Source organism: Halichoeres trimaculatus, unplaced genomic scaffold (assembly GCF_033239565.1).
Source record: "Halichoeres trimaculatus isolate MK-OKI-2021-1 unplaced genomic scaffold, fHalTri1.1 fHalTri1_scaffold_16, whole genome shotgun sequence".
In the NCBI taxonomy this organism is placed as follows: Eukaryota; Metazoa; Chordata; class Actinopteri; order Labriformes; family Labridae; genus Halichoeres; species Halichoeres trimaculatus.
In genome coordinates this window covers 3000085-3027249 of record NW_027437194.1, presented here as the reverse complement: position 1 = coordinate 3027249, position 27165 = coordinate 3000085, and the positions used below count along the sequence as shown (strand labels likewise).

Here is a 27165-nt window from a genome sequence, read left to right as displayed (position 1 = left end):
TAATGTCTCATTGAAACACTTTTGGTGTCACATTAAGGCTTCCTGCTTCACAAAACCCCCTTCCCTCTGATTGGCCAGCCCTTTTGGGGCCTTTTTTTTGGATCACTTTATTTTTTCAATCAGAGTCTAAGCTCAACATTTATCAAATTGAATTGCCTCAATAAAAACAGCGCAAACAAGCAAAAACAAAAAAAAAAAAACAGCAAAAAAAGGAAGAGAAAAAAATAAATAAATAAAATAAAAAAAATAATGAAAAATAAAAAAATAATAAATAAATAAATAAAATATTTTAAAAAAATAATAAAATGAAATAAAATAAATAAATGAAAATGAAATTAAATATATATAAAAAATATGGGCCTTTCTATGGGCAGACCTTGGTGTTTGAGACCCGTCCCTCCAACATGTCAGAACGTGGTTTGGAGAATCTCTTGTTATGTCATCATTATTTTGAGTCTTGCGAAGATTTTGTAAAGATCTCGTAAAGATGTACCGCTCAAAAAGTATTTCCTCAGACGGATGTTTAGAAAACACTGTTTTCAGTCTTTGTCTGAAATGCTGTGTTTTAGCTGCTGTCTCTTAAAGACCACTGCTCTATAAACCCCCTTCCCTCTGATTGGCCAGCCCTTTTGGGGCCTTTTTTTATATACTACTTTATCTTTTTAATCAGGGTCAAAGCTCAACATTTATCAAATTGAGTTGTCCAAAATAATAATATTAATGAAAACAGCGCAAACAACCAGAATTATAAAAACAGCAACAAAAGGAAGAGAAAAAAATATTTAAAAAAAATATATATATATATTTTAAAAAAGATAATAAAAATATTTTAAAAAATAATACAAATAATTAAAAAAATAAGAAAATAAAATAAAAAATAAAAAAAATAAATTGGGGCCTTTTTATGGGCAGACCTTGGTGTTTGAGACCCTCTCCAACTCACATGTCAAAACGCTGTTTGGAGAATCTAACATCATCTCATCATCATTTCAAGTCTTGCGAAGATTTTATCAAGATCTCGTAAAGATGTAAAGCTCAAAAAGTATTTCCTCAGATGGATGTTTAGAAAACATTGTTTTCAGCCTTTTTCTGAAATGCTGTGTTTTAGCTGCTGTCTCTTTAAGACAACTGCTCTTCAAACCCTCTTCCCTCTGATTGGTCGGTCTTGTTGAGGCCTGTCATTGGCTACCACCCTTCTGTTACGTCACTAACCTAATCCTTACAACATTTCAGCAAGTCTTGTTAAGATCTTGTTAAAACCTTGCACTACTTTTCTGAACTGACTGTTTTTAGCTCTTATTGGTCAGATTCAGGGATTCCTACAACATATGGATATGTAGCAGTTTGAAATTCTGTAAATTTAACATCCATCATTGTTATTTTTAAGGATGGGTATTGGCATTCCAATTCTTTTATTCCCTTATCAGTTCCTCTTGTGAGTTTTCTCCGTACAAAAAGTAGCTTTACGGGTTTTCTGGGTCAACAACATTAAATTGGGTTAATAAGTGAATAAATATGACATTTGTCTCTGGATCTGGATATTTCTGGGAGTAAATATACAGAAATAAGTAAAAATTGTACATCATGTGACTCAAAAATGCCATCTAGTGTCTCAAAGTGGTTACAGCAATATTTTAAGTTGTTTGGAACCTTGCCGTCAGACATGAGCCTGTACGTACTTTGTCCCGTAAGTTGCCTGCAAATAATTTCAAATTTTATTCTGAAGCCTAGGTTACACTGATGTATGCTAACTGCTAGCACATCAATGCAATTCACCATATGTGTTAGCATTAAGCTAGCGCTATTTTGTTTATATTGTTTTTGGTAAACAAGGAGATTTATACCGTGTTTAATGTGTTAAATATGAATTTCCTGTGAGAGAGTAATGTACATTTATTTGTGTTATTCGGCCATGAACATCATCAAGAAGGAAGTGTGATTCATGAAGCTCAAGCAGATGAAAACCACTAATCTAAATTTGCTGATGAACTACGAGCACCTTAAAACCTCATGACCCTTTACCCTTATATATATCTTCACTTCAGCCACCACATCTCGTCTCCACCTGTGTAATTATAGACGTGTGTCTGGTCTGCTCCCCCCTCAGCAGCCTTGAGCTAAAGCACAGTTTATCTAAAGCTCTGTTATGACTGTAAAACTGTTTGCTTCTCTCCTCCGTTCTGCCTCAGACTCACTTTATTTTCCTCATGAACTCGTACAGTAGAACATGTGACTGTTTTTCTTGCACAACACGGTTGCAAAACATTGCTTCAGGGCTCAGTTTTATTGCTATAGAAGATTCAGATGATCGATGATGCTTTGTGTGACTGTTTTTCAGAGTGATGACACTCTTGGAAGTCTTTTTAAACTAAAAAGGCTTTTGTTGCACGTAATGGGATTGCTGACGTGTTAAAACAAAATGTGGGTCAGTGACATTGCATGATTTTCTTTCTTATGTAAATAAATGATGTCTCTTAATCCCGACGATGTTCGTTTTGGCTGAACTCAGAGTGAAAGGTTTCATGAGGCTGAGTCAAGCAGACATCAGATCATATTTTTAGATTAGATTTTAGTCTCAGCCTCAAAAGTGACAAAACATCGAGCAAGTACATGAGGGTGCTTTAGATTCTCTGTCTATCAGAGTGCTATCTCATGACTCATAGATTTAATGGTGTCTGAATCACACAGCAGGACTTCCCCAGTTACATGTCTTCTTCATCATCAGTCTCCTGTGCCGCTCCTGTAGTTAGACCTGAGAGCAGATGGAGCAAACACTCCAAGGACAGTTTCTCAGGGACACACACAGTCTCATGAAGCAGTCATGGATCTGGTTGGTTGTTTATAATATGGATCTGGGTTATAGATCACCCTGTGTTGTAAAGCTACGCTCTGTTAGCCGTAGCCTGTTCTTAGCATGCAGGGCGCCTCCATCACCACATTGATATTTGCTCCTGGCCATTGACCCATAGTTGGTGGGCTTGCTTTGCTAGTCATCGACATACTCATGGGCATGTTTGTGAAGGATATTTATAGGGTGAGAGATATTGGCTGATGTGGTGCTGATAGGAAAATGTGCCTTTTTTTCCTCAAGTGTTTTATTTTATTTCCAAAAGGTTTAAAGAGATTTTAAAATATATACCTTTTATATTTAATTCATATGAATTATTAACTATAATAATTTTTTAGAATTCTGGTACTTAGAAAAAAATATTTCAGGAAAATTCAGTACCAAGGGTTGGGGGAAATTTGTTTGAATTAATTTGTTTTTAATGTTACAAAATCAAAACATCCTGAGGTTTATCTTTTACCATTTCTCTTTTGAGAGGCTCTACCACTCTACCACAGACAAAAACCTTAAAAGCATGAACACTCACTCAAAAGGTGCACAATTTAAAGGTAGACCCTGCAGGATTTTCCTAAAAAATAAAATAAAATGTCAACTTTTACTAGAATAATCCAGCTCCGTTGTCACTTCCGGGCCTTAATACGTGTGTGTCAGTGTCTGTGTCTGCCTCAATCCCCCTCCTCTGCCTGGATGCTGATGTTTTGGTAAGAGCAGGACAAAGGCAGGGCCATATGCACATGAACTCTTTTGACTAACTAAGCCAAAGTTATAAATGAATAAAATATCTTTAATAGATATTATCAAACTGAATCAAGTCAGCTGAGGAAATGATGAATAGTAATTGAATTGACAATCCATTTTGATACCCAACCCTAAGAAGTATCCAAAGATGCACTTTCTGACATGTCTTGAACAAAATTATGATGAAAGAAAATCAGGAAAGAAGCTTGCCAGTTACCAAAGGTTATGACTAATTCTTTAGAGATTAGCATAAAAGGCTGAAATCAAGCTTTAACAACCTGAACGCACCTTGTCTGTGAAGTGTTACACCTGGTTAATACTTCTATGTTGACATTGTAGTCGTCAACACAGTCACGAGTCATTGTGTCCTTATCGCTCTGTGGTACCACTCCGAAACACATGGGGGCAGTGTATGATTGCCATTTCACCTATGTCGGATTTAGCTACATTTCCTTCTTTCTCTTTCGTTGCTTCTGTGAGTGTATCATGTAGGGCTAGGCGGTATGGCCTAAAAATAAAATCTCTGATTTTTTTCACAAAAAATTCGATTTACGATTTTTTGACATTTTTTTTTCCTTTTAAAGAAAACAATAAGTACAAATGAAAGAGATAACTCAAAACCAGTTTTGTTTTAATTTTGTCAAAAACTTAATGAAAGTAACCTCTATTTGACTCTTGAAATTGAAGTTTTAGCTTTTCTTCTGTTTCAGTAACTTCACTTCGTAGTTTTAAAGGAGGCAGACTCATTTACATTCACAGTGAAATCTGCACCATTTTGTACATTTTGAGTTTAAAAATACTGCTAGGAAAAGTGTGTGCAGTACTGTTTCAGTGCACTACAGCACTGTTCTGTTATATTCTACTTTTAAATGATTAAAAAAAACACTTTGTTTCTGTCTCTTTTTTTAAGGCTATAGCCTGTTTATCTTTTAATTTTATTAAAAACAAATAAGTTTGAGACAAAGATCTAAACAAACTCCTGAAAAGTGACAGATAAAAAACAGAGTATTGGAGGAAAGGGATTTGAAGGTCTAGTTTATTTCAACCTCTTTGGGCTGTCGATACAGACTATAAGGAACACGTGTCCGTCAAGGTGCTGGGTCTCAAAGGCGCACAAGAACATTTTTATGACATTTAGGTTTCTCTTGTTTCGTTAGTGAACTGTTTAATCACGCTGCACACACACGGAGTCAGCACTTGCCGCGGTATAAAAGGTGCGCAATAGCGGGGAGAAAAAAAATATGATCTTTCATTTTTTAAATCGTCCACAAGGAAAAATTTGAATTAATTGATATAATCGATATATCCCTAGGCCTAATATCATGCCATATTGGTGTTGATACATATTGACGTTCATCATACAGCAACTATTACAAGGAAGGACAGAGAGGAGATGAAATGTTTGGCCGATGTGCGGCAATAACGCAAATGTTGCGAAAACAGGAAACAAGTTCCAGATCAGCTAGTGTTTGTTGACCACTGTTTTATTTAGACCATATAGATATAGATATAGTCATCATTTGCTCTTGTTGTCATCAGTTGATCTTCATTTTAATCAACAAAAAGTAAAACACAATTTTCCTATAGAAGTGATTTTTTGTGTTTAGCTTGTCAGACCTCTCAGTGGCTTGTTTGTTGCCTGAAGTGAATGTGTGCTTATGACCCTGTCTTTGTCCTGCTCTTACCAAAACGAAAAATGAAAAATAAGGGGGGTTGAGGCAGACACAGACACTGACACATACGTATAAAGGCCTAGAAGTGACAATTGAGCAGGAAATGTCATGTTTCAAACAGTATCTGGGAAACTCTTGCATTCATAAACCTGGAAAGTGACAAAATTTCACTGCGTTTCTTTGCCTCGTTGACTAATTTGCTAATTGAAAAACAATACATGGTGAGTGGACTGAGCACTTAGCATCTCCTGTGTGGTGTTTACCTCCTCAGGAAGTGGGCAGGGGGCTCTCATTTTCCCTGTCTCTTTTTTTAAACAACCAGCCTGTTTAACGTCAAAACCCATCACTGGACTTCTTCCTCCATTACTTCTCTAACCAGCCGTTAACCAGAGCCACACTCAGTCCACATTAGAGCTTCCTCTCATCCTGCATCCTTAACCCACACATGCAAAAGCACACACACACTTTTGCAACCTATAGCACAGCTTATTCGTAACAAAGAGGACTGGTATTGAAAATAAACACAGCTAACAGGAAGTTAACTGCTACAGCGCTGGGAATAAATTATTCACCTGACTATTTCCTGTTGAATTTCCTCTCTTTCCTCTCCATTTTTACCCCTGCTGTTCATTTAACGCGCCTCAGGCTTGAATTCCACTCTCCTGCTCCACAGCAGGTTTTGCCTGTGGAGATATGATGCTCTGCGGTTTTTGTTTTACCGTGTAGCAGACGGTAAATCACGCTCTCTGCTGACATTTTAACAGCTATTTCAGGCCTTGTTGTAGGCTAAACTACTCATTTGAACATGTAGTATTTACATTTGTGTGCTTTAAAGAGAGCAAGTCATTACTGTCTCACAAATATACTGATACCGGTACTTTTTGCATGAACACACAGGCTGAGGAAGTTGTTGTGGCAGACACAGACACTGACACACATGTACAGAGGTCTAAAAGTGACAATTGAGCATGATTATTCCATTTAGAGCTTCTTGCTCTATCTACTGCCTTATCTCTCAAAAAAAAAATTTTCATGGTGTCCAGAGGAAACACCTTTATGACTGCCTTACACCACAGCTCAGTGTTCCCTTGTTCCGTCTAATTCTTTACTTTTCACTTTTGAAACTATACAGTACCAATTCTTGGTATCTGGCATTCGGTACTCAACGGTACCAATTTTTGGTACTTTAGTGTGTTATTCTGGTAAAAAAATATCAGTTTGTTTAATGATAAAATCTTGATTCTTTTTAATTTAAAATATTTTTTTCTCAATATATATGTACATACATGCAATGGTGTGTTCATGCAATTAGATACCTAAACATGGTACCTTTAGATTTTACGTAAATCGGTACCCGGTACTTATAAAAGGTGGGTACCTATAAGAGTACCTCATTGGGTACCCATTCCTAAATACCCATTTTTCAAGGTATTTGTACTCACAAAGGCTGTCAATACCAGCAGATGATACTCAAGGCAAAATATCTTTTGTCGAGTAAGTCCTCCTCGCCAGTAGTTGGCGCTACATTGCTGCAGATTAGCACAATGGAATATGTGTGTGTCAGCTCCTGTTCAGACAACGTTTTTTTAAAAAATACTTAAACTCTTACAGTTTTAAGTTTTATTTTGCGGTTTTGTTTATTCAAAAAAAAATTGTTGACTCAAAGAGAGTTGTTTGTGTTTTATTTTGGACTGAGTGTCAGATTGACTGTGCTTTCTTTGTTCAAAATGAAAAGTGAATTGAAATTTTATGTATGAAAAGTAAGAGTGGTATCTGTACTCAGTATCAGTGGGTACTCAAGAGGGAATACCGATACCGATAACACATCGGCCGATACCGAAACATATCGGCTGATACTGACATGTAAAAAAAACTAAAAAATAAAAAAACAAAGAACATCAGCTGATACAGATAACATACCGCCTGATTCAGATATGTAAAAAAATAAAAATAAAAATAATATCGGCCGATAAAGATATTATATCGTCTGATATGGATATGTAAAAAAAAGAAAAAAAGAATATCGGCTGATAATGATAACATATCGTCTGATACTGATATGTAAAAAAAAAAAAAAAAGGAAAAGAAATAAAGAATGACAGCGGAAACCGATAACATATTGGTTTTTACCGATATGTAAAAAAATAAAAAAATAAACTTATAAATTTAAAAAAATTGTCTGGTACCAAACAGTTGATCATTGGACAGTAGACAGCGTTTTTTAAATTTTCTTTATTGTGATCTTTGTGTCCGCCCTGACTTCTCGCACACACACACACTTTTAACTCCTCCACATGAGTTTCTCACCCTTGTCCTCTCACTCTTCAGCAGCTGGCAGGGTGACCTCTCTGACTCCTGTTTCATCTTTTTAGCAGCCTCATCGTGTCCGAATACGCACACTTTCATTGAGCAGAGGCTCCCTCGCTCCTCTTCCACTGAGGGGGTTCAGCAGGAGGTGACAGCTGGAAGCGTAACCTTAGGCTCGGCCTCCCCCTGTATCCCCTCCGGTGAGGGGCCGGCCAGCTGTCCTGTGTAGATCACACCTGTACTGAGCGACAACCAGATCAGTCCGGGCGCCTGTTGGCTCTGCTGGACAAGCTCATATGTCAGCGGTCGTCAGATGTGTTGGCGGGAACGCGACCTAAAGAGAACGTGTGATTTCTCACTGAAATATTTAAAAGTCAGAAAGTACATGATGCATTGATGGTGGGGGATTTTACAAGAGCTGATGTGTCTGTTGTGGTTGGGAAACCCCAGCATGACTGGATTTCTGTGGAAGGTGCTAGATTTACCTGAATCCCTGAATACGCTGAATGATTCAGCAGGAGATATATATCAGATTTAACTCACTCTCCTGATGCGTTGGTGTGTTTGCTTATTGTTTAATGAGACTTTCAGACAGTCCAGAAACTGAAAGGCTTTGAGGGGACTGGGCACAGAGGTGTGTGAGCGCTCTCATTAGCTTTGTTTGGCGTTCATTCAGACTGGAGTGTTTGTTTAAAACACTCCTTCAGGCTTTTCAAAGTAAGAGTCAGTTCAAACAGTTTGATGTTTACTTGCTAAATCTTTGGCCTGTTACTGTCTGCCTGATTTCTTTTTAAACCTTGAGCAACAAAGTCAGTTATGTCAGTTATTATTGTTTTGCTAAGCACCAAGCCTTTAAATCTCACTCATCTTCTGAGTACAGATAGACTGAAATCTTTTTTCAGGGCCGATACTGATACCGATAATCAGTAGTCAAGGAAGCAGATAACCAATATTTGGGGCCGATATTCATATGCAGTAAAGTGAAAATATTGGCGTCAAAATTGGGGATAATATGAAATCCAACAGGCTCCCAGGCTCAGCAGCTGTCTCATGCAGTTAAATAAAAACTTTAAAAAAAGTTGCTCCCTAAAGTTTTCTACAGTAAGTCAGATTTTCCAAAAAAGAAAAAAAAAAAAATTGGCTCTATTAGTACCAGACCTAGGCCCCATGTACACAATGTTTCACCCCAAAACACAAAAACGAAGAGAAAAAAAATCTGCATTAAGACAGAAGCGCCAAGGGAATGAAAATGCTGTAGTAAGCATGCCAGGCCTGTAGTTGGCGCTAAAACTGTCTTGTCGGGAAACGGCTTTGGGTAGATCTCCACTGAAGTAGGTTTGGGTTGAAAACTATGCAAAAATTTTGTTAGCCTCATAGCATATTTGCTAACATCAATGAAACGCAAATAAAATGAACAAAAAGGTGTGTTTTTGCTTTTTTTACGGGGTTAACGATCAGTGACTGGAAATAAAGGTGTACTGATCAAAGAAAATTTTAAAGACTTAGACCCTGTTTACACAATGTTTCACTCCAAAACACAAAAAGTGTAAATGCCAATGGACTGAAAACGCTGTAGTAAGCATGCCAGGCCTGTAGGTGGTGCTATAACTGTCTTGTCCAGCAGCGGCTCCACTGAAGTAGAGTTGGGCTGATCATCTGGTGTATTGGCGAATGCTCAGAGTTTTGTCAGGTACTGTTGTACTGCTGTAAGTGCTTTCATGAGGTAAAGCATGATGTCAGCATTTCCACTGAAAATGCTGACTTGCTGTTTACACGGCAACGGTGGTGGCAGTGTTTCAGAAAAAAATCCACTCTGGAGGCCGTTTTCTAAAGTTTGCGTTTTAGTTTAGCTAAATCACTGTTTCCATGTAAACGAGATGCTAAGACACAACAATGCTTTTGAGTTTCATCTAGACATGCACCGATCCATCGGTGCTGATTTCCTTAATTTTGTGGGATCAGTGATTTCCCATTCTTACATGTGAAACTGATCTTATATTCCTCTGGAAAGGTCTGACGGCCAGCCATTGTTGCTTTTTGCTCTGAGACCTAAAACTCAGGACAGTTTATTGGTTGTTTAAGTTAAAACATAAAGCTTGTATTGTTTCAAAGATATTGTTCAATGATTTTCAATAAAATAAGATTAGGACATTGAAGGCATATGCTATTAGTTATAAAGAATAAAAAAGTAAAACTCGGTATTGGAGGGTCAGGCTTTCTATAGATCTGTGAGCACTCCTAGTTTCATCTAGGAATGTCTTGATCTGATACACTGATCGGTATCGGCGTCTGTTATGGCTTTTTTTGGAGCATCCTGTAACATCAGATTTTGTTACGTGATTGGGACTGATCCTGTTTTCATGTGTTGCAAACCACATTGCAAACATGTCCGCTGTGTGGGACGACTTCTCTTTTGAAAGCAATGATAGTAAAACAGCGTCTTCAACATTTGTAAAGTGAGTGTTCCTTAAAGAGGTCTCGCTTTAATACAGCAAATATGATTCAATATTTACAACAGAATCACCCAACGGAGTACAGGATTTATCAGAAAAAGGGATCGGCAAAACATATCATGAAAAACCGGATTGGATAAGAAGTCATATATTCTAAATCAGGACATCCTTATTTCTAAATTTGGTTGATATAAAAGGCTGATGCTGATTTACCTCAAAATGCTGAATATTGGCGCCGGTATCGGTCTAATTCCCTAATTCTGAGACTGTTGCGTTTTACAATCTCTAAAATCAGTTTCCTGGTCGTAAAAATCAGGATATTTATTGGAAACACTTGTTGTGTTGAGCAGGTGAATTGGAGTATGTGGAAGTGTGGTTTCTTTCAGTCTTTTGCTCTGAGTTCATCAGTATTTGCGTTCAGTGTAAGAGTTTACAACCAATGACATCACCGCCTCATAACTCTGGGCAGCAGCAGCGGGAGAGCAGGGAGGGGGCGTCCACGACTCCAACAGAGCACCTCACTGTGTTCACTGTACTCCCTCTTTCTCGTTCTCTGTCTGCTGATGATGTCATTTCCATGCTGGGCCAGACTCCCAGCGAACTCCGGGGGAAGAATGAGGAGGTGCAGAGGGAGCAGAGGAGACAGGCAACCAGCCCCTGTGTGCATGATAAACAGCTGAGCCAGCCACGGGGGGCTGCGAAGGCGTCTGGGGGCTGAATCGATCACGGCGGCGGCGGTGACTCATTATGCTGATGTCACTGCACTGCTTAACTCTGGTCTGGAGATTGTGAGGGTGCAGCTGTAAACCCACACACAGTCCTTCTGGGCCTGTTAAAGCTGAAATTGAGCAGGAACAGGCGAACGGGTCCAGACTCAGATCCTGCACTTGTGCTAAGAATATAAAGGAAACAAGGTCAGACAGATCCGAGAAGCACACGCAGCCCATACGGTGAAACTTCAGCAGGAGAGAATCCTTGCTCGGGGTGAAACCGGCTCGTACAGGTATGTACAGCCTCAGGGCAGATAAAGAAAGATCCTCACTCTCTGTCAGCTCCATCCACGAGCCATCCAGACTCTAGTTAGGTGAAACAGCTCTGCGTCCCCTGTGGCGAAGCTGCACAGTATTGATCCAGACAGCTGTGGAGCAGGTTGTCACCTTCTGCTGAATCCAGTCACCTGTCTGAATCTCTGACAAGCACGCACGTCTATCCTCTCCCTATCCGTCCTGGCCGGCTGACATAAAACCCTGTAAGGATGGGAAATCTGCAGCGTGCAACATGATTGTTTGATACAAGTGAAATAAAGACATACTAACCCGTGTGCATTTGCTAAAACTTGTAGCTCCTTCGTCTACTCGCCAGTCTCACAAAGCTTGGCTTCAAATTATCATTAATGTTGGTCGTCTGAGTAATTGGCCTTCCACATATGCAGGAAAAGTGTGTGTGGCGAGCAAAAGCAGGCTGAGGTTGTTTGTTTCTAACTTCCAGTTAGAGTTTAAATCAGAGAAGGTGGTCCGCATTCCCAGAGATGTGTGTTGTTGTGATCTGGTAGTGGATGAGTTCTGAGATTGATCCATGGCTAGCTGGGCCATCATCTGATCGGCCATATAGACTGTATTCATTTATCATGAGCCCATCTGCAAAGTATGGAAGCCTGTTGAAGCCAGGTATAAAAAACATAGATAAAGGGAAGAATTGCCCTTAGAAATAAAACAACCAAACAGAACAACCCCCCCCCCCCCCCCCCCCCCAAAAAAAAATAAATAAATAAATAAATAAATAAATAAATAAAATAAAATAATAATAATTAAATAAAATAATTTATTAAATAATAATAATAATAAAATAATTATAATTATAATAATAATAAAACAGAAGACTTCACATTGAAAAAGTTAAATTAAAAGAAGGAATTTGCATTGGGGGAAAAAAGGGAGACTTTCAAAAAGTTTGATAAAAGAAGTAAATTTGCTTCAAGAAAAAGGTGTCTTGACTAATAAAGAATTAATGAAAAAGGAAAAATTGCCTTGGGGAAAAAAGGGGGATACATGACCAAAAATTAAAGGTAAAATAATGAAAAAGGATAATTAAAAAGGAAGACTTTACCTTTAAAAGAATTAATAAAAAAAGGAAATTTTCCATGAAGAAAAAAAGAAGTCTTGACCTAAAACAAAAAATAAATGAGAAAGGAAAATTTGCCTCGGAAAAAAAACAGGGTGACTTGACCTTAAAAAATAAATGAGAAAGGAAAATTTGTCTTGGGAAAAATAATAAAAAAGGGAAACTTTACCTTAAAAATAAAATAAAATAAAATAAAAGAATAATAAAAAAAAAAATTTCTTTCCTAAAAGAAAAAAAAATGCTCCACAGAAGGAAGACTTGCCTTGATTAAAGGGGAAAAGAAGAAAAAGGAAGAATTGCCCTTAAATAAATGGGGAGGCTTGTAATATCCAAAAATGCAAAATGTAAAAAAATAAAAATAAAAAAAAGTAATTAAGACTGAGAAGAAATAACTGATTGATATTGTAACAAAAGTGCCAGGCTGAAAATTTGATAAAGAAATGCAATAAATGCCAAAATGTAACAAATTGTAACACTTTGTAGAAAAATTTATCACAATCCAGTTGTTGTTGTTTTTTTTTTACATTTTTCCTATTATTACATTTTGGGTTGTTATAACATTTTTTTAAATTTGATATTGGAGTGTTATTTCTTTTTTTATTACACTTTGGTTCGTCGTTTCATTTTGGGCTCTAACAAGGTTTGGCTTAAAAAAAAAGAACAAAAAAGTTGCCTGAAGAAAAATGTAACATTTGCCCTTGAAAAAAAGAAGGTTTTCTCTAAGTAATGACTTTCCTAAAAAAGAGAAAAATATAGGAAGACTTATATGAAAGCTCACTGCTGCCACACCAAGGGAAGCAAAATGTATCAAATGATAGGTTTTATCTTGTTATGTAATAAGTCTTCCTATATTATTTTTACTCTGGCAGTAACAGGCTTCCATAGATCTGAATGCTCATATATAAAGTTTCATATCCAAGGTCTTCTTTTGCTTCTGGCAGTTTTCTGTGTGTTTTCTGTGAGGTGTGCACTGTGCTCTTCCATTATTGTGAGGATGAAAACATAACCTTGCAGCACCACTGACAGCCCCATGTTTTCTCTATTCTCTGCTAATTGAGTGAATTGTGGAAACAAACACCATTAAACACCCCAGGATGAGGCTTGTTATCTCTGTTACACTGTGGATTTGTCTCTGTGGTGACATAACTAGGCTGGTGATTAAATTTACAAAATTTCTATATTTGTCTAAGAGCTATCGCGCACTTCCAGAGCTGATTTGTCTACGTGGGAGAATATATCTGTCTGTTGGATGTTAGGAAGTGGGTCAAATGCAGATTAAAGGTGACACAGCAGTCATGAGATCCATTTCCAGTTGTTTATTAAATCAGCCAGAAAACCACGGGTAACCAGCAGAGCTGCCTGCATTGTTTATTCCCACAAACACTGAGATAAGGTTTTTTTTTAGTGTAACAGCAGAGCCTGAGGGGTCGTGTCTGCTTCATCATCCAGAGGAAGGGGAAGCTCCAGTGGAAGTGTTCTCATCAACACTTTTAATGAGGCACACAGGCGACCTTGGCTGCCTCAGCAAACTTCGGCTTTCGCTGCGAGTCAGGGATGAGAAGGATTAAGGGTTGGAGGAGACGAGGAAGACGGGATGTGTTCAGGGCATATGGATCGATGCTGCACATGAAAGCGTTTTCTTCTTTGGAGCGTAGTTTCTGATTAAGCATTTCCTTTTGTACACTGATGGTCATCAAGCTCAGTTACCTCCTGATTCAGTCTGGTGTAAAGATGAGCTGCTCATTGTCCCGGGGTTAACTGAGTGAAGGAGTACAAGCAAAATGACTCCACTATTACACATCTCCTCTTAATAAAGCAATTTTCTTTGTGTGCTTTCACATCTGTGAGCCTAAAAACTCCTGGAAAAGGCTCCGTCTCTGAGCCTGTCCTGCAGATTTATGATCGGGAGCTAGGGGTGGGCGATATCGGAAGAGTAGCTTATCCCATTTCAAGCTTAAGGTGCAGGATACTGGTGAGCAAACTGGGCTTAAGGAGTGAAAATACTTACAGACAAAAAAATGACTTTTAGTATTTTATTCAACAATGGTGAGGAATAAACTAGTAACATTTTGGATGCTGATAAATTTGTTAAAATTAGCATTACTAGCTTGTCGTTGAATGAGTTTTCCTTAATTTATGTTCTGTATGTTTTCTGAAGCTTGTCAGGTCGTCTAATGAAGCACTTAAATTATCTGAAAAAAGCAAGGCTGTCACTTTAATGTGTTAATTAGATTAATTATTACACTGCAAATTAATGTGTTATCGGAATTAATGCTCAATTAACTCATTAGCTGCCAGCCATGACTCTGTAAACACCAAAACTACCTAAGAAGAGTCTCTCTTCCTGTTTTTGATCCAAAAAACAGACAAAACGTTAGGGATGGGAATTGATAAGATTTTGTCAATACCGATGCCCTTATTGATTCTGCTTTTCGATCTGATCCCTTATCAATTCCCTTTTCAATCCCTGTTGTGAATTTTCTTGGTACAAAAAGTAGCTTTACAGTTTTTCTGTGTCAACAACATTTAATTAAGTTTATACTGTAAGTGAATAAAATGTAATTGGTCCCTGAGTCTGGATATTTCTGGACATAATTAAACAGAAACAGGTAAAAACTTCACACAATGTGACGTTGATGTGCTGTGTTGTAATGTATTAATAATTTAAGTAGGCCATCTAGTGTCTCAAAGTGGTTATAGCAATCGTTTAAGTTGCTTGGAACCTTTCCGTAGCTAAGAAGTCAGCCATGAGCCTTTCAGAGTGATGTACATTTCTTTATGAAGTCAGTTCTTTAGTAAAACTTCAAGCTAAATATCCTGAATCATAGTTTTCTTGGGAAACGTTAGCTAACTGCTAAGCTAAGATAGCTGCAGCGGAATGAAGGCTAATGATATCGGTGGATTGAAACATGTTTTATCGATTCTCAACAGGAACCGGTTTATGATTCCCATCCCGACAAAACATACTTTTTTTAATCGCGATCCTCTCCATGAACCGTCCGCCATCTTTCCTCACGATGGCGCCGCTCATTCACTCTGAACTACCTCGACACATCCTCAGTTGGAGCGTGAGCTGCCTGAACTTTTCCGACTTGCAGCGTCTCGCTCTGTCCCTGTCGTCTCACATCTTCTCCTCATATCCATGCAGAGCTCTCGTCCAAAGAGCACACCGCTCTCACCCACAGTAGTTTACGAGCAGGATTTTGATTGATAAGCTCCTCCAGACCTCGCCTCTTTAGACATCAATGGCAGCGAACACAGACATTTTAATATTGGCCAATTCAGATTCTTGATTTGAATTTTGAGCAGATATGGGATTAAAATGTGATTAATTAGATTAATTAATTACAAATTCTGTAATTAATTACTTCTTTTTTTTTTAGCGTCTGACATCTTGAGAAAAAAAGACCCAAAAAAAGTGAAAATAAACTTTAAGCAAACAATTGTTTCCCCTTTCCCATCAGCAGAAACACCTGGTGCCATGACAGTGTCCACTCTGTCGGACGCACTGTCCTTGCTTTGTATCGTTAACTCCGTCAAAACTCGGCAAAAGTAATATTTTTCATTGGAACACGTTTTATTGATGTCAAAAATATTTAAAATATTTTTATTGGTGTCTGGTGTTAGCTCCGTTAGCTATGTCTGTGAATAGCATGATGCTACTCTGCCCTCTGGTATTCCCTCTGTTGCTGGGTTAGCACAGCTAGCTCGTCCATCTTATTGGAGATAGATCTTACGTTCCCAATAACGATGGATGGAAGGACAGGTCCATGTCGTCACTTCTTAGCTTACACCTAAGAACCAGCACTTCGTCTTCACCTCCTTCAATTCACCTTGTGGGGAAACATCCGGCCTAGCACCAGTTAGCATTGACATGCTACAGGCTGTTAACAACTGATTTCATATGTAAACAATGCAGCCATGGTTACATGTAGGATCTCCAGACAAACACAGGAGAAAAAAATAGTAAAAATATCACTGAAGGCAAAACCAGTTTGGTGTCCAAATACAAAGAGAGGGCTGATGTAACAGAAACAACCAACAGGGTGGCGCCTAGCAGCCTAGAAAGAGCAGGAAAAAAATTGGGATGTTTCAGACATCTTTAGAAACGTCTTCCTCTCCTTCCCTCTCCTCTTTTCAGCCGGTGGCGTGTGAGATTTGATACCAACACTTCCCTGTGCTTGTGCCATCTGTTTTTGTGAAATTTCAAGAGTCTGTCCTCCTCCACTGACCACTCAACGCTGTCTCTCTTCCCCCTCTGTGCACAGACTCGCAGCGGTCCCATCTGTCCTCCTTCACCATGAAACTGATGGACAAGTTCCACTCTCCCAAGATCAAGAGGACTCCATCCAAGAAAGGCAAGCAACTGCAGCCGGAGCCAGCAGCCAAGAGCACAGAGAAACCTGCTAACAAGGTGTGTGTGAGCCTTCCATTGCCAAAGCATAATCTGTGTGTGTGTGTGTGTGATGGGAAATCCTCCTCTTTCCCACCTATTCCGTGCATTTGTTTGCCTGTTTGTGTACAACAGTTTTCCTGCGCTCCCCATTGTGTCTCTGTGTGTGCGGGTTTCCTCCCTGGTTCCCACAGCTTCCCAGTCGCTGTGGCGGCTGGCTGTGCTACAGCAGGTGTCTAAACCTATAAAGACATGAATGGGCCCGGGCCGCTTCCTGAATGAACTCCTCGGCTGCCTCTTAAGGCTTTTGGTGTAATGAGTATATTCCCTCAGCAGCCCTGCTGAGAACGGCTGGAGCAGCTGAAAGAGCCCGTTGCTGGAGCTCCTCCGTGGCTCCGAGCCACATCGCTTGATGTATGGAGCTTTGAAATGCACATAAACCAGGGGAATAATAGAGCCATAGGAGAGGAAGCTCAGTCAGGTGTTACAGTCCAGGCTCTGGAAACACTGTAAGAGCCACAACAATACAGTAAGGATGAATGCCAGTGGACAGGTTATGGGATATAAATGTGCTGAATTACTCAGACAGGTTGTTGAATAAATAACTTTACAGATGAAAACTAGTAAAACAATTTATTTACCGGTTATTCTCAGGGTGGAGAATGCTCCTCTACATGTTACAGCAGACAGAGCTGGTTTAAATATCATTCTCTTTTGTTTTTTTGATCAAAGCCTTTTTCCAATTTTTTTTATGTGTTATCACAGAGAGAACAACCTGAACAACAACAAACACGTAGGACAGATGGGGACAAAATAAAAAAAATAAATAAATAAACAAAAAAAAAATGGCCATTGTCCCCACATACATTGTCATCAACATTTAACCAGACAATCAAAAATAAATGAACAAAAAAAAAATCAGAAAAAGTGTATATTTAATATTTATACACATATTTATACCTAACACACTCTTAAAAACACTCATGCACACGTGTAGAAATACATTTGTACGAAAAAATAAATAAATAAATAATAATAATAAAAAAAAAAATAAAAAATAAAAAAAAACGCCCCTGTCCCGAAATACTGGGTCATCAACATCCAACCAGACAACAAAAAATAAATAAATAAATAAATAAAAAAAATTAGTAAAAGTATATATTTAACATTTATACACACATATATACCTAACAAACTCTTGCACATGTGCATAAATACATTTGTACAAAAAAATAAAGAATAAAAAAATTAAATATTAAAAAAATAAACAAAAAAATGCCCATGTTGCCAAATACAGGGTCAGCAACTTTCAACCAGACAACCAAAAAAAAAAAAAAAATCTACATTAGAAAAAGTATATTTAACATTATGCACACATATATACCTTACACAGTCTTAAACACAATATTCCACATGTGCATTAATACATTTGTATGAAAAAAAAGAAAAAAGAGACATTAAAGGGGGTTACAGAGTCGTGTTGTTAGCTGCCAAGTTAAAAAAAAAAAATTACTTGGTACAACCTTTAATGGTTTATTTAATCTTAACTAGGTGGACATGATACATGACCTCCATTATCCACTGGTCGTATACTGGGGGGATACCCAAAGCCCAGGTATCGGTATCAGTGGTGTCAGTATCGGGACCAGAAAAGCTGGATCGGTGCATCCCTAGTTATCAGCTGATTATATATCTGCACCAGAACTGATTAGAGGGGTTGACACCAATACTTGAAGCTGATTATTGATATTTGGGGCTGATATTCATTAACAGTAAAAGTGAAAATATCGGCGTCAAAATTTGGGATAATACGAACTCCAACACATACCTTTTTCGAAAAACCTTGGAGAATATGTTTGTCAAACAGCTCCCAGTCTCAGCAGCTGTCTTAGAAAGTTAAATGGCAACTTAAAAAAAAAAAATAAATCCCAAAAGTTTTCTACAGTTAGTCAAGTTTTCCAAAAAATGTCTCTGTGTCACCGATCAGATGTTGCTGTGGGTGGGATGATGCTGGAGACAGAGGCACGGCTGGATTGAAGCCAAAATAACACAGTCTGGGATTTAATTTCTTATCAGCCAATGGATAAAAAAAAGGCTGATGCTTAAATGCCTCGAAATGCTGATAAAAAGTTTTCAAAAAGGTCAAATCTTATGACTAACAACAGACTGATCTCTGTTCTCTGTTTGCAGAAGGTGAGCCGGCTGGAGGAGCACGAGAAGGAGGTGGTCAGCGCCCTGCGCTACTTCAAGACAATCGTGGATAAGATGGTTGTGGAGAAGAAGGTGCTGGAGATGCTGCCAGGCTCGGCCAGCAAGGTGCTGGAAGCCATCCTGCCTCTGGTCCAGGTGGAGGCCCGGATACAGCACAGGTGAGACGCAGGGACTTTCTTTTTCCTGCTATAGGTGAAATTACTCATTCTTCACATTCCTACCTCTTGACATAACTCCTCAGTTATCTGGTATGCATCCAGGACGTGCTAAAACCAGCATCCTGTTGATTCATGCTTGCTCCAGCTTGTGAAGGCTGACAGTAGACATCCTGGACTCGACGGCTTTGAATTTAGGTTCACGTGTCCCTCAGCGGCTCAGGAGATGAATTTACAGATCGAGCTGCTCTGTTCTCGTTGTTTTGTTCCCACTTCCTCTCCCAGCGTTCGTAACCTAACCCTGCAGCTTTGTCCGGACTGTTGAGACATGTCGGGACGTCTCTGTCTCTGTGCCTCTCCCCGTCCGTCAGTGCAGATGAAGGGATGGAGGGTTAGAGGTGACGGGTTTTGTATCTCGCAGATGGATCATTGAGAAGCAACAATCCTCTCGGGATTTGACCGCCAACCTAACGGGGTCAAACTCCAATAAATCACAGCAGGAGCTCAGATGTTTTTTTGGCAAACACACCCCTGCACGTCACGCCAGTGTTGCGTGACCGATGTTAGAGGAAGAGTCGTCCCCTGACGTGTTAATGCACAGTCGGTGTTGGATTGTCTGCAGTGATTTCAGTCAACGTAAACTAGGTCAACAGTGGGTGTAGCTCCAACCCGCTGTCTTGGCTCACAGTTTGATCACGGCGCCTGTTTGGGTTCATATATTCATGAAACATGTACGGCTCCTCGTCAGCTGTAGTTTTGGTGTAGCTCTGAGTTCCTCCTCCTCCTCCTCCTCCTCCTCCTCCTCCTCCTCCTGTCCCCAGCAGCAGCCGTCTCCTGCTCACCTCAGGGCTAAGCTGTGAAGACACACTCGATGAATGTCCCGGCGCTGTGAATCAGCTGCAGCGTGTCGGCACAGGCCTGCACCACACCTCAGTGTCGGGTCTGAACACATCGCTCACTGCAGGCAGGAATGACACCCCGCTCCCCCGTGTGGTTGAACATCGTCTGTTTTTTCACTTCCCCAACAAATGCCTGATAGATACGTAATTCTTCAGGCGATAGAAAGAAAAAAGTGTTGGGGTTTTTGTGTTTTCATGTGATATTTGTCACGTCTGGTCTAATGCTGCGTTCACATGGGTATAGGCATCTGAGGACAAGGAGCAAGAATAAAAACAGTCAAGACAATGGATGGATTAATGGAGGGATGTCAAGAAGAAAGAAAAGCAAAAAATGAGTTTAAAGTTTAATTTTCTTGGTTTTACTTTGAGTAATCTTAAATGATGGTGGTGGCTGTCTTCTCCAGCTCTTTATTCATATTTCAACTATTTGAAAACTGTATATCTGAACATATGTTAACCCTTTAACACCTGAGCCTCAAAAAGGTCCTGTGAGTAAATGCTTCGGCCCATTTCTTTGGAGCACTTTGAACTTTCAATATTTAGAGTTATTTCCAGTTTACTGCATGTTATATAGAACAGATTAGAATAGAACTTTATTGTCATTGTAACAAGTACAACAAAATTGTCAGCCAGCCTCCACCTCCACAGGGTCCAGGACTGAGCTTCTTCAGCAGTCTGTTCAGTCTCTGTCTCCTGGATCCTGTCTGCTCACAGCAGGTGAAGCTCTTCCAATGTGGCGTTGGTGTCTGGTGTTAGCTCCATTAGCCATGTCTGTGAATAGCATGATGCTACTCTGCCTTCTGGTTTTCCCTCTGTTGCTGGGTTAGCATGGCTAGCTCGTCCATCTTATTGGAGATAGATCTTACGTTCCCAATAACGATGGATGGAAGGACAGGTCGAACCAGCACGTCGTCCTCACCTCCTTCTCCTCACCTTGTGGGAAACATCTGGCCTTGCACCAGTTAGCATTGACATGCTACAGGCTGCTAACAGCTGATTTCACATGTAAACAATGCAGCCATGGTTACATGTAGGATCTCCAGACAAACACAGGAGAAAAAGTAGTAAAAATATCACTGAAGCCACAAATAGTTTGGTGTCCATGACCAACAATGAGCCGAACAAAGTAATGATCCACTCCAAATACAAAGATGACGAAAAAGAGACAAAAAATTGCAAGAAACAGACAAAGAAGAGAGAGCTGCTGCAAAAGGCAGCCATCGCCAACAGGGCGGCGCCTAGCAATATGAGAGTAAAACAGTTTAAAATAAAGAAAAGAACAAGAACAGAATTTGATTTTAGAGTTTTTAGAGGGAGAAAATTTTACAGGATGAATTTCAGAAACATATGTACATTAACATTTCTTAGTATTGTCTCTAATTTTGTAAATAAAAAGGTCGCTGATAGCATCACCAGAACCTCCAGCCTCCCCACACACGCCACCTGAGGATGGATGCTCCTCTTCACAGGACAAAATGAAAGTGAAACTTAAGGAGAAAGAGATTCAGCTGGTTGTGTTTACTGTACAGTACAAATAAGGCTTAGTTCTTACACATCGTCAAAGTTGAATTTGTCACATATTTCTCAAATTAGACCTGGTACACCACACATTACAAGCCTCAGTCATGTAAAATTACGCGTATGAAGTACAAAACTAGACACAGAGAGCTTCATTCATCCCAGAGTTCATCCAATTAAGCATTTACTTTTCCACATGTTGCTCCTTCAGTCTCTGAAACCTGCAGAATCCTCAGTGCAGGTTTTATGACCAGGGAGGGTCGTTTTTAGGAGAAATCAGCTCCGTTCTCTCTGCACGCTCCTGTCTTCAATGTCTCAGCTTTCACACTACCTATCTCGTTACTCTGCATTGTTACATCCACAAAGTTGACAAATCTGCAGCAAAGCGGACGAAAAGATTATGAAAAACGAAAAAAAAAACTAAAGATATGAGATTATTGAGAATTATTTTTAAAGTGACAGAATATGCGAGGCAGAAAACAAAGGGGGATGATCCGTCCCTGAGTGCTTTACTCTTTTCCAACTCTTATCAAATCCCTGATCGCCTCTTTTTTTTTTGTTTTTCCAACAGTTCGGCGCTGTCATCCTGTCATAACCGTGTCTACCAGAGTCTGGCCAACCTCATCCGCTGGGCCGATCAGGTGATGCTGGACGGCATCGACTTGGAGGACAAGGAGAACGTGGCGTCCGTCACCATCGTCATCAAAGCCGTGCTGGACGGAGTAAAGGTACGGAGGAGATGTCGGGGGAGAAAGTTTTGTGACTTGTTGCGTGAATGCTTCATGTGTCGTCTTCCCATGAACAGGAACTGGTGAAGCTGACCATCGAGAAACAGGAACAGCCGTCGCCCACCACTCCCAATAAACCAGCACCGCCTGCTCCCACAGCAGAGAGGTGAGTCTGCACTTCCTCCTCAACTCTCACGGTACTTCAGTCACACTGACGGTTTTTCCTCCTGATCCCTGCAGCACCGTGACGTCAGAGATGCCCTCCGTAGATCAGGAGCAGGAGGTCTCCAGTAAGTCTCCGACTCCAGCTGCTGCTCCTGCAGAGGCGGCCTCTGACGCGCAGGATGAGGATGTGGCGCCTCCCAAACCTCCGTTACCTGAAGCCAAAATGGCAGAGCTCAGGTGAGCTTTCAACACACATTGGAGCTCAGTTTCTCCTCGAAGTTTCTACTCTAAACAGGTGTTACCATATTGACCTGAATATAAGAAGACCCCGAAAAAGACTCTGATAACTGAAATTTACTTTTTTAAAGAAACATTTTTATTGACATTTAGATTAAATTTGTTTCAGCATCTAAAATACTAAACCATTGGCAATATGGGACTACGATACTACAACTCCCATGAGCACTGCCTGCTCACAGTGTTTGCTCATTGGTCCATTCGCGAAGCCTTTTTCTGACCTCCAGATCTCCAGCTTCCGGTGCATGGAGCCCGATAACGTCATATTTTAGCGTCTGTTTTGCTCTCCATTTTAAACAATTTCCCACATTTGAGTCACAAACTAGCGTCAAAACTCCTGTAACTTTTTAAAAGTGAGGACGTTTATCTGATGGAGCTCATTTAAGCTCACATTGCACTGTTAAGTATCAAGAAGCACACAAAGAGAAGAGAAACTGGTCACAGGTATGAGGAGCTGTAGGAAAAATATTCAAACTCCTAATATAAAAAAATTTATCAAAGTTATATGTAAAAAGTTCTCTCTGTAAATACTGTAAACAATCCAAATCATTCTTAATAAATGTGACGTAAGCTGCGTTTCCACCAAGCAGTCCGGGTCGGTTCAGTATGTTCTGGGACGGTTTGGTACAGTTAAGCCTGATCCTGTTTGTGTTTCCACAGCAAACTGTGCCCTCTCGTGGTAGGTGGCGCGTAAGCTGGATGCCAAAATCTGCAGCTGTTTAACAATAGCGTGACGTCGTAGCAGCGCAACACAGTTTAACCCGCTAATAAATCCAACGAAGAAGAAAAACACGACACAGTAAACAAAGAGCAACGATGAAGACATGCAGCATTTCGTCCTCTCTGTGATTGTCATGTAGCTCTTTGATACAAAGAACAATCAAGCTTTGTTTCAGAGAAGTCTGTGTGCCGCCAGGAGAAATGCAGCTGCTGTCGCACAGGAAGTGACGATTCTTTCGACCAATCAATGGTCAGCAGTGTTGTAGCTCCACCTTCTGAGAGCAGATCGGTTCAGTCTGGCACCCATACGAAAGGGTCCCAAAAAGTGGGACGGCTCGTCTCAGTTATTTGGGGATCTGTCCCAGGATTTGTTAGTGGAAACACCACAAAATGAGCGCCGTACCGAGACGAACCAAAGCGGTCTGCTTGGTGGAAACGTGACTTTAGAGTCTAGTGTAACTTTTATGTTGTTTGTCTTTTCGACTGTTTCGACTGTGAAAATGCTGAGTGGCCAGTAACTCTGGGAAACCATCAGCCACAGCGGCTGGTGAGCAAAAAAAGTTAATGTCAAGCCCCGGTTACGTTTCTCGATAAACTCACACACCTTCCTGTCAGTCTGTTGAAAACGGTCGCTTTGAGTCAACGATAAACTTTTCTTTAACATTTAGCATTTTTCAGACGGTCTTTATGCTCTGAAACTACATATTTTTTTCTGCCTTACAGTTGTTTAACGTCTCTGCTGCATTGACGATCATTATCTTAAATTAGCATCATAACTCCGCCTCAGTTGTCTGTTAACCTACCCAACTTTTGGTCCACTTTTCTCTGGACAATCAGCAGATTTACAAAAAGCGACTACTAGCATGTGTCAATGGTTAGACCCTGAGACAAACCTCCCTTGTTTTACATTATCTCCAATAAACAAAACTTCTTATATCCAGGTTAATACTGTAATTGAATTCTCTGGTTTTGTCTCAACTCTCTTACACATCATCAAAGCTACAGGTAAAGAAAAGGACGAAATAAAACATCAGGAATAATCCAAGCAAACCGAAATATAAAAAAAAATAAAGAGGAGTTTAAAAAAAGTTTAAACTATGCAAAGATTTAAAGATTGAGCTTTATTAAACTAACAGGGTTCCTCTGGATCCTTAAAAAGTCTTAAAATGCATTGATTCATGAATGAAAAACAAAGCCTTAGACGGCCTTAAAATGTCTGAAATTAATCTTTAAAAGTCTTAAAAATGTTAACACATCTTAGTTTGATTGTGAATAGTCCCCAAAATTCAAAATATGCAGCTGCCACGGTTAGAGAAAGTTTTGTCCCATCCTTTCTCTGAGGTTTTTCTTAATCCAAAGTTTCTCTTTCTGCTCTGTTTCCGTCCAATCACAAGCAGCGGTTTTATCGTGATGCTGCTGAAGCGTCTTCCTGAACTTTAAAACCCAAACCACAAAAAGAGAAGCGCTCGTTGTGGATTTATTCATTGCAGTTGTTAGAGGAAACCTGAAGTGAAAGGGTTGTGTTGAGGAATAGTGAATAGATTGGATCATACAGGGGGTTTCCATGTATTTTCTTTCATTTTCACCTGAGCGTGAAGAATAAAAAGCTGTTTTTTCTTTGAATGAAGTTTAAAAATCCATCAATCCAAATCCAAAAGTCTCCTCCCTCCATCATGGACTCCCATCACTTCACACTGATCTCTCTGGTTGCTGCTGTCTCTTCCTGTCTTACTCTTTCTGCTGTCTCTCCCGGTTTTGTCTCATCTTGGGATTCTGGGATCAGGGCACAGTTGAGTGCCGACGCTGGCCAAAGGAGACCCTGTCAGAAGGAGAAGTATGTCAGCCCCCAGGATCATCTGTCTCCATTATAACATCCCACCCAAGCCCCGCCCCCTCCTCCTTACAAAGCTTCTGGATTGGATGATTTATTTATTTCTTAACTTGCATGGTTGCATTACCCCAACATTTGTGGACGTCCCCTGGAGGGCTTGTCATCCAATCAGAAGACAGTGCATGAGCGTGTGTGACTGACCCGTGCAGTCGTGTTGTTTCTTTGCTGGCTTCATATCATGGTTCCTGGTTTTTACTCACAGAGAGAGTTTTGGATTGACAAACCGAGCAGCTTCACGTTGAAGCTGACGACATGAAACACCCTCACTCTAACGTGTGTGTTCATGTGTTCATACAAGGTTCTGTGTGTGTGTGTGTGTTTTTGTGCTTGCCCTTTGATTTTGCTCCTGTGGTTTAAAAAAAGCGACTGCGGTTGCTTTGTTCTCATTTTCTGTGTTTCTGTTGCCAGCCCTCCACCAGCTCTTCCTCCCAAGAAGCGTCAGTCTGCGCCCTCGCCCACACGAGTGGCGGTGGTTGCACCGATGAGCCGCGGCTCCAGTCTGCCCTGCAGCGTCCACAGACAGGTGAAGAGACACACTCCATCATGAGACACCTGTGCAGCCCAAAGAGAAACTGAAAACAGAGGAGCTTCATTTTTAGAGTCCCGAGAATTCAAGCAATTATTATTATTCTTCCGTGTGCGCCTTTAACCCCAATTTGCGTGCCTTTCACTTGGAAAAAAAGGCGAATGCACCTAGCCCCAAATTTCAATCCTTGTGAAAAATATGATTCCACTGCTTCCCTAAAAATAAATGCTGCTCCATAGCGCCCCCTAGGGGCCAAAAACTGCAGCCCCTTCTGGCTACTTTAAGCTACAGCCCTGAGATTCAGTGTACGTAACAATTGTGCCCAGCCCTACAAAAAAGTCTCTTACGACTATCGTGATTTCCGAACAAGAACTTCGTTATTTGGGCCTAAACATCGTAATTAAGCGATTTATAGCCTATGTGTTTTAACAAACTAGTGCAAACTATTTTTTGTTCACTTATCAACTCCAAACTTAGCTTGAGTATACTTATGGAGTAGTGAGAGTGCCAAATTACAAAAATTAATCTATAAAAGAAGAAAATGAATAAATGAATTAATAAAAAAAAAAAAAAATCTATAAAAGAATAAATAAATTAATAAAAATATATATATAAGAACCTAAAAATGAAAAAAAGAAGGAAAAATGAATTAATAAAAAAATTATATAAGAATCTTTAAAAGAATAAATTAATTAATAAAAAATATAAATAAGAATCTAAAAATGAAAAAAAATGAATTAATAAATAAATTATATAAGAATCCATAAAAGAATAAAAAATGAATTAATAAAGTATTTAATAATCTATAAAAGAATAATATAAAAAATGAATCAATAAATAACTAAATTATATAATAATCTATAAAAGAATCAAAAAATAAATGAATAAATAAATTATATAAGAATCCATAAAAGGAAAGGCTAATAAAAGTATTAATATAAAGACAAATCAAAAAATAAATATTGAAAAGTGCTTAATAAACAAATAAAGAAAGAAAGAAAGAATGTAGCTTTATAAAGTGATATTCATCTAAAAATAAACCCTTAAAAGAAAAGGCTTATAAAATTTTAAATATAAACACAAATAAATAAAAGTATTTAAATCACATTATAATGTCCTTTTTAAAAGCGAAGGAATATGCACAGAAAAATATGCGCGAAAACGGACACACATGTTCAGTGTTGCGTCCCGGAGCTATGTCATTAGTTTCCCAGAAAGTACAGCGCCCCCTAATGGTAATGGCCTGAAATGGGGAAAACTTGCGTTCATAGGGTACGTATTTGAACTAACTAGTCCGTTTTTTCTCAGATCAACTCCAGACTTGGCTTATGTATACTACACAAACACTAGATCAATAATCACAAAAGAATTTTTATAATTTTGGGGGGGCGTGGCCACAAATGACCACCAAACTTGACCATTTTGCGCTTTCAAGAAGATCTTATTAGCTCTCTTGTAAAATGTTGGATCAGGACCAAAATGCACAAACAAGTTCACTGTCACATCCTGATTCCATTTCTAT

At 39.4% G+C, this 27165-nt stretch overlaps 1 protein-coding gene across 5 annotated transcripts in view; it reads left to right on the top strand.

The window, feature by feature from the left end:
* Nucleotides 1–27165, top strand: part of rapgef1b (Rap guanine nucleotide exchange factor (GEF) 1b) — a 74434-nt gene that overhangs the window by 21123 nt on the left and 26146 nt on the right. For 3 of the 5 annotated variants that reach the window (XM_074690092.1, XM_074690095.1, XM_074690094.1), the window contains exons 2-8: nucleotides 16409–16554; nucleotides 18724–18902; nucleotides 21888–22044; nucleotides 22122–22210; nucleotides 22285–22446; nucleotides 25010–25060; nucleotides 25526–25640. In XM_074690092.1, coding sequence (XP_074546193.1) covers nucleotides 16409–16554; nucleotides 18724–18902; nucleotides 21888–22044; nucleotides 22122–22210; nucleotides 22285–22446; nucleotides 25010–25060; nucleotides 25526–25640 — 899 coding nt within the window. The remainder of the gene's footprint in view (nucleotides 1–16408; nucleotides 16555–18723; nucleotides 18903–21887; nucleotides 22045–22121; nucleotides 22211–22284; nucleotides 22447–25009; nucleotides 25061–25525; nucleotides 25641–27165) is intronic. The other 2 variants (XM_074690093.1, XM_074690096.1) reach the window with 1 other exon arrangement.